At 33.8% G+C, this 8,707-nt stretch overlaps 1 protein-coding gene across 2 annotated transcripts in view; it reads right to left on the minus strand.

Moving 5' to 3' along the window:
* The window catches only part of STRN3 (striatin, calmodulin binding protein 3), a 145,701-nt gene that overhangs the window by 33,429 nt on the left and 103,565 nt on the right, over positions 1-8,707 (minus strand). The window contains exons 7-8 of one of the 2 annotated variants that reach the window (XM_011941851.1): positions 7,316-7,457; positions 1,356-1,466 (exon numbers count right to left, since the gene is read on the minus strand). In XM_011941851.1, the coding sequence (XP_011797241.1) occupies positions 1,356-1,466; positions 7,316-7,457 (253 nt within the window). The remainder of the gene's footprint in view (positions 1-1,355; positions 1,467-7,315; positions 7,458-8,707) is intronic. The other variant, XM_011941852.1, reaches the window with a different exon arrangement.

Consider the following 8,707-nt stretch of genomic DNA (forward strand, 5'->3'; position numbering starts at 1 on the left):
AGACTGAGGCCGGAGAATCGCTTGAACCCAGGAGGCGGAGGCTGCAGTGAGCCGAGATTGCGCCGCTGCACTCCAGCCTGGGCGACAGAGTGAGACTGCATCCAAAAAAAAAAAAAAATTAAACCCTAAAATTCTAATGTCATTTTGTCTATTTTAAAATAGTCAATCATGCAAACGTACTTTTACACTCAAAATGCTTGCGTTATAGGTAAACAATGTTAGAACTAAACACAACCCCAGCCCAGTATCAAATGTTTTTAAATACAATAAGCAGTTCACTATATAGTCTTTTAATTCACACGCAATAACAAAAGCTATCATAAAGTTATAAAAGAAAATTGTGTAACAGGTGAAACCCCCAAAACTTCACTTATTAGCCTCCACAGTAAATGAAATCACTCAAAAGAGGTTTTACTGAAAGAAACTCGCACATGTTTCTATTACACCTGCCATTTTATATATTAATGTATTTGTCACCAAAGAAACACAAAAAGAATGTCTGTATCGTTTTTGCCTTTTTCTCACACTATTTTCTCCTTTATATAGTCAAAATGTTAGACTAGGAGGGGTCAATGGCCAGCTGAAAAGAGTCCCAAAATAAGTTTCAAGTCTCTCTAGTTAACAGTCATAGATCTGAAGATATTTTTATGTAGCAACTTTTAAGTTTGCACCACCAAATGGAAATGAATTGCTACTTTAAGAGAGGTACTGTAGCGGATTTATATTTTAATAAGTAAATTGGTTAATACACAACACAGTGAAAAATACCTCCAGGCACCAAGACACCCAGCAATAACTAAACAAACCCTAGTGTCACCACTAACCTCCCACTCCTGGTCTCCTTCACCACAGTAGCCAAAAAATACTACCCAAGAGATTCTTCTTGCTGCTGCTGTTGTTTGTGGTTGGATTAAGACCAGAAAGCAGAAACTACAGAAAGGGCTTTCCTACTCACTGTAGGTAAGGATTCCCAAACTAAGAAATGTAACCTGGATATGAGTTGTTTATCGCTATACTCTATCAAATGGAGAAATTTATACTTTTCTCCCTTCTGAACAAATTTTTATTTTTTATTCCAATGCCAATATTCCTAACACTTTGGTAAAGTTTTTAAAGCTTGAAAACAATCCTCAAAATCCTTTACCCTTCCCATATATTTTAAATGATTTCCTACTTGATCGATAACACATCCTAAATTATATACAAACAAATTTCAATTATACAACAGACAAAGTTTAAAGTTAGTTGCCCCCTTTTTGAAACAAAAAATTAAGTTACACAAAAAAACAGAATTGAATAATTTTTTTCTTAATTATTGGTATACAAAAATTATAATAGTCAGAATCTGCACTTACTCTTCACCCCTTTCTTCCCCTTTCGTTCCTTCTTGTACTGTTCCTTCAGTTTACTTATTAGTCCCTGGTCTACATCCCAAACCTCAGCAGTTGGGGAGAGGTCATCTTTATCTACATGCAGCATATTATTAAAAGAAAAAAAATCAGCAGTTGGCAATGCAAGCTGTTGGCAGTAAACTGTTATAGCTTTACATAATCATAAAAAAATGTACTAATAGCATATACTCAAAATACTTTAAAGGTGCAGTCTCAGTTCTGGTATTCACAACTCAAACTCTAAATGCCCATGTCATAAGTTTCTAAACATTTAATATCAACAGTTAAATAGTGCTTCATTTTCATGAACCACAAATTTGAAGGTTATCATTCATTCAATAGACTGACATTAGAAATCTAATGTTATAAAAATAGATCACTGCATCTTTATAAAAATGTTAATAAAAAATTATTCAGCCAGCATCATAAAAGCAAATGAATGAAATACATGCGAACTACTCGGAAAAGTGCAAGCTAGAAAGTTAAGTGCTGTTTCATTGATGAAAATATTCATGCACCTTCTGTCATACTGATTCTGCATGCACAGGATTAACTGTACTAATGGAGAGGCATTCTAGTCCAATATAATACACATAAGTTGAAAAATACAATGTCTTGAATAATCCATACAAAGCATTCAGAAAGTCCCACCTCTGCCCCCACCCACCCAAATAGTTCAACATCTCATTACCTTCTTCCATTGGTCTACAACTAAGATTAGCAAAAAAACAAAAACAAAACAAAACAAAACAAAAAAACAAAAAAACAAAACTCAAATTCCACTGAAGAATTTTTTTTAAATTGATTTTTTTTTTTCAGGATAAAAGTAGTGATCAGCATGGAGAAGTGAAAACATACATTGCTGTACATCTGCTAAAGCTACATCAGCTATTTTAGCTGAATAATAAATCCATATTTAACTAAATACTTGTGCCTGAGAAAATTTACTCATAGTCAACTAGAGGAAAAACAGCATTAAAAAGAGGCAGCATAAAAATAATTAAGTCTTTGAGACTTATTTTAAATATTGAGGATTTTTCCTTCCTTTGTGTGGTTTTAAAACAGCCACGTTATAAGGAAGTTTAACACCCTGACTTGTTAAGTTTTTGATAATTCAGTATATTCTGGCTCACAAGTTTTGTATGAGCCACCCTAGGCCTCACTGACTTAATCTATAAAGTAGACATAAAAAGCCGTTCTCTTCCTTTATAGGTTGTTATACGTACCAAACTTAAGAAATTCTCATATTTGAATGGCACACAGAAATGCAAATATTTACTGTACCTTGAGTTTTTCCTGCTACAATTGTCGTAACTTTTTCCCTGATGGTTAGACCACCTATGATCACAGGTGGTCAGTATGTGAAAAGCTAAATCCTAAGCTTTAAATTAATTTGCTAACTTGAATTACTTGAAACTAAGTTACTCATGACTAAAACTTACACCTAAGATTATCTGTCAAATCCACAAATTGTAATGCTGTTTGTAATACAGTTGTAAAGAGAAAATACACTTTACTCAATTCACATGTACTCAAATCATGAAGTTTCCTGAAAACCACACTGCATCAGGAATCCTTCTGTAAACTTATTGAATATACTAAGAAAAACGGGATCTCAACAATTAATCATTTGCACTCATCTTAATGAAGTTAACAATTCTTAATTTCAACTACTTAAAGCAAGACAAATTGATACATTATGAGCAAATATTTTTTAAACCTCAAAGAAACCAAAAAAACTTAAGTTGTATAAAGTTCATATAGGAAATCAGATAGAAGAGAAAAATTTAATAAGAGCCCAACAGTTTTCTAAAAGACCTGTGTAGAGAGAATAAAACTGTGAACAGCTCTAATGTTGACAAAGAGAGTGGAGTGAAAATGCATAGAGAATAAAAAAAGGATAAACTTAAGGAAAATATATTACTTGCAAGATAATCTCAAATCTAGAAAACAAAGGTAAATTTAGGCAGTGCAAAGAACAGGTTGGTGAATGCATATGTGCAAAAACAACATCCTGAAACTTGCCTGGTAAGTAACAGCTGTTTGATATTGCTTATAAGAAACAGATAAGAACAAAAGGGAAGAGGCAGCATAATCTTCTACATATTAATCCTGTTTTTAAAAAATCTAGGGGGAAAAAATACCAAGAAATGAGGTTGAATCATTTACGGTAACTTTTATGTCTAAAAGAAAACACAAATATGCATAAGAAAGTTGACTCCTGACAGCTCAAACCCACAAAAACATGAAATTCTACTATGGTAATTCTGATTGCCAAAGCAGAGGAATTATACACATCTATTAACTGTAGCATAAATTTGTAACTAACTTTATGCATGTACTTATACTTTATCCATTATACTTAAGTACGAACATTCAGGTGCTAATTGTATTTTGTAGTTCTATAAATCTCTACAGATCAGTTTCAAAGATAGGAGACAATAAATGAACATTCTTAAAATGCCTAGTCTCCATGAAAGAAAAAGCAAAATAGAAATGCCAACTATTGTTTTTGATAATTAGAAGAACTAAAAATCACTAATATTAAACTCAGACTATCTAACATAGATGACAGTGAAAAGAGAGTTAGAAAGCTTGCCAGAAGGCAGTGGTTTCATAAGATAAAAAAAAAATTCAAAGTCAGAGAGAGATAACAAAGTTAATTGTTGATTGCTAATATACAAAATAAAAACCAGATTCTCTAATGTAAGGACTACAGAGTATGTTTCATTAAGACAAGACTTACATTTTTAAAAAATCAGTGCTCTTTTACTCAATAATTCAAATCTGGGCCGGGCATCATGGCTCACACCTGTAATCCCAGAACTTTGGGAGGCCGTGGCAGGTGGATCACCTGAGGTCAGGAGTTCAAGACCAGCTTGGCCAACATGGTGAAACCCTGTCTCTATTAAAAATAGAAAAACTGGCCGGGCATGGTGGCACACGCCTGTAATCCCAGCTACTCTGGAGGCTGAGGCAGGAGAATCACTTGAATCTGGGAGGCGGAGGTTGCAGTGAGCCGAGATCGTTACATCGCACTCCAGTCTGGGTAACAGAGTGAGACACTGTCTCAAAAAAAAAAGAAAAAAAAATCTGAAAGCTACCACTTTCCTATTTATAAATATATTCAAATTTTTAGAAAACGAATTCCATAAATATAAAGAGTGTTTGCATATTCATCGTCTTTGCTTTGGAAAAAATGACGATGACATCTTGTTGAGTAGAGATGAAGAACTCTGGAAACACTGCATAAATCACTTGACAGTTTTCATTTCTCACAGAAAAAAACTATTTGAACCATCTTGTACTTAAATGAGTTATTTTCCCTCATCAAGAACTTAAAATGTTTTAAAGATAATATTTCCGTCTTGTCTGGAAGTAAGAGACCTTTCTGATTATTTCCACTTACATAGGAGACACCGGAACTATCAAATAATGATAGTAAAAAGCAAAGTATTGAGAGTTGTCTTAAAACTCTGCTCTACAATCAAAAGTCTTCAGACAGAAGGACCAATCAGTTGTACATAATATGGGAACTATTATCAAAGAAATAATGCCATTCCATACCAATTACATTCCTGAATTTTTTCTTTATCCTTTTGACTAAATTTCTAGCAACTTTAGGCTAAGGAAACAGGAATAAGTATGTGTCAAGATTTAGATAAAAAGATACTCAATAAATATTTTGATCATTTTCTTTTTAATGAAAATAATCTAAATGTGCATCATAGGGCTCTGGTTAAATAAAATCATGGCACATTATTGACAGAACGTTATCCAGCTACTAAAAATGATGCTGATTGGGCATGGTGGCTCATGCCTGTAATCCCAGTAGTTTGGGAGGCCAAGGCAGGCAGATTGCTTGAGTCCAGGAGTTCAAGACTAGTCTGAGCAACATGGCCAAACTCAGTCTCTACCAAAAAAAAAAAAAAAAAAAAGGCAAAAATTAGCCAGGTGTGGTCACACGCCTGTGGTCTCAATTATTCAGGAGGCTGAGGTGGGAGACCCTTTGAGCCTGGGAGGTGAAGGTCACAGTGAGCCAAGATTGCACCATGGCACCCCAGCCTGGGCAACAAAGCGAGATCCTGTTTAAAAAAAAAGGGTGGGGGGGATGCAGAAGAACCATGTATTAAGTGAAAAGTGTGCATTACAAATCAACATTGAGAAAACTCCTTATTTTACTAAATAATATATATACACATACTTATAAAAAATATTCATCTTCGCATGTATTTGTAGGTTCTAAGTTTTCTAAAACACACTTGTATTACAAAATAATTATATATTTATATAATTACAAAACAATCAGGAAAAAAGCAATACTTTTGAAATTACTGGAAAAAGGTATTTCCAACATTGAATGTCTGCACAGAGAAGCTGAAAGAAAAGTTAAATATTTTTACTGTTTCTCCTGAGCAACGCTGATTTTGAAGAAAGGTACTCTTCTAAAACACAATCATTTTCAAATAGTAAGTACAAAAATGTAGTCTAGAAGGTAATTGTGGAGTTTTCTCATGTTTGAATTAATGTGTCTCTTCTATTTCCATTTAGAAGAAGAAAGAAGTGAAGGTCTGAAAATAATGCTTAAGAACTATAATAAGAAAACTGGTGGCAAAATTCAAATCTTTTAAGTACTTGATTCATTTTTTTATATCAAGATAGTCAATAAATGTACTATGTATTAGGTTTTTTCTCTCTTGCTATTAGCAATATTTGGTTTAAACACATAAATGAGGCATCTTTTAAAAGCCAAGTGTTTGCTATCAAAGTAGTTTTAAAAAAAAATCTAGCGATTATTCCTCTTGCTTGTAATTAAGCAAAACTTTGATGCATTAAAATAACCTTCTCCAGGTTAGGCACGGTGGCTCATGCCTCTAATCCCAGCACCCTGGGAGGCCAAGGCCGGTGGATCGCGAGGTCAAGAGATAGAGACCATCCTGGCCAACATGGTAAAATCTCGCCTCTACTAAAAATACAAAAATTAGGTTGGTGTGGTGGTGCACACCTGTAGTCCCAGCTACTCGGGAGGCCAAGGTAGGAGAATCACTTGAACCTGGGAGGCAAAGTTGCAGTAAGCCAAGATTGCACCACTGCACTGCAGCCTGGCGACAGAGCAAGACTCCATTTCAAAAATAATAATAATAAAATAAATAAATAAATAATAACCTTCTCCAATAAAGCTCAGTAAACATACTTTGTTCTACCTACCAGACAATATGCCGATATTAAATGGGGAAAGCATGAACATATTTATTAGGAAAAACATAAGGATGTCAGCTATTCATTTAAAATATTTTTTACACGTATTTTACCTCCTAATGGGGTTTTTAACCATGTACAGATAGAGAATGGTTTTCTCTTAGTTATGGCTGAATCATTATTAGCACAATGTACCACTTCCAAAGTTTAGGCCCTAACATTTTGCACACTGAATATTATAGGTAATAAAGTGTAGTATCTTCATTAAATTATGCTCAATATAGAGCTATAACTCAGGATGAGTAGCTTTATTCTTTCTTGGTAATTAGTCAGATAACACTATATGGACACACTAAGTGTTAAACCTTCCTAAATCTAGAATATCAAATTAAACAATGGGAACGTTCAAAACTGAATACATACATTTTTAAAAATCTACTAAAGGGAAAGAAATTGGATTTCCAAATCAATTAAATGTTTCAACTTTAAATCCAGACAAATTCTAAAAATCAAAATCCACCAAAAGCCATATATATCAAACAGTTTAGTCACCAAATTTAAATAACTTGGTACAAAATACGTTGCTATTATTCAATACCACTTCCCCTTGCTCTCAGTTTAACTGCCACCATACACTGATACACACATTCCACATAAAATATTTAATAATAACCCATCATTAAGGGCTAGATTTCCTCCCACCCTCTATTTCTTTATGATCTTACCCCATTCTGTGCCATCCCCCGAACTCCGTGCTTCTCCAGCTCCTTCACCATCTTCAGCAGTCACTAAAAAATCAAATTCTTTCAGTGCTTCCTCAGTATCAGGATCGTCAGTTAGGTCGGCAGCTAAACCTTCATTACCTATCTGTAAATAGAATATAAACCAAGAATTACTTTTATCCTAAATGGAAAAGGGATGCTTTAATATCGTCACATAACTACATTTACACACCCATTTTAAAATTACTTGGATCCAAAATTTTAGATTTCCCATGTAATTCACAAATCCCAAATTATACTTTAGCTAAATGGTTCAACAGTGCTATGCCAAGATTGATCTAAGTAATGTGGCACTAAAAATGGTTTGGTTTAAGTGCTAATCATCAAGAATAGTTAACTTCTTAAATTACAGTACATTCACAGTTAGTCCTCCATTAAAGAACCAGTCACTTATTTGCATTCTGATATGTTATGTTGAATTGACCTCATAAATGGGAAACTGCATGCTTAGTCCTTCACTTACAGAGATATGGCATAGTAACTAATTTAAGTTCATAGCTGTGATAATTGTAATAGTGCTTTACCTTTCAGAACAAAAAAAAAAATAAAAAGGATCAAAATCCCTATTCACTCAAATAGACGTTATACATACAGAATGTGTCAAAAAAAACCTGAAAACTAATTTTGTAGACCAGAAACTTTTGTGGAACATTGTCATTGTCATTTTTTTCTTACATTACTGTAAAATCTCAAATACCAACAATTAAACCTACCCACCTGTTGAAATACTACTGTACACTACTCTGGTAATTCACTAATGGATGATCAACTTGACTTTGGCTTCTATAGCTAGCCCTTCAAATCACTAAAATAGATAAACCTGTTTCTTAGGTTATGAGCAAAAGTGAATTTTTATTATTCCTTACTAAAAAACAAGACTGTTGAAACTTATTTATAATTCATAGATTACTCCCTCACCCAGGGTGGAAGTATTCCTATTGCAACTTCAGTTAATTTATCACTGGTGTGCCGTATATGAAGAGACAAACTTCAGCAGCAATTCTCAATTGTGGCAGAAGTAGAAAGGGCATCGCTTTAAAAAGGTTTCAAAATCAATGGACTAGTTCTATAAATACAGACCTTTTCTTGCCCATTTAGTGAATAATACAGCAAACAATTCCTAATCTATGTGTGTAATGCAAAAAGAGCTGACCACATAAAACTTTTAAACAATATGTAAAATAAAGATGATCAATCACTCCCAATGTAACTTAGGGCATCTAAAAAATTCCTATTCCACGGGCAAAAACTGGAAGCATTTCCTTTGAAAACTGGCATAAGACAGGGATGCCCTCTCTCACCACTCCTATTCAACATAGTGTTGGAAGTTCTGGC

Source organism: Colobus angolensis, unplaced genomic scaffold, assembly GCF_000951035.1.
Source record: "Colobus angolensis palliatus isolate OR3802 unplaced genomic scaffold, Cang.pa_1.0 Scaffold202, whole genome shotgun sequence".
Lineage (NCBI taxonomy): Eukaryota > Metazoa > Chordata > Mammalia > Primates > Cercopithecidae > Colobus > Colobus angolensis.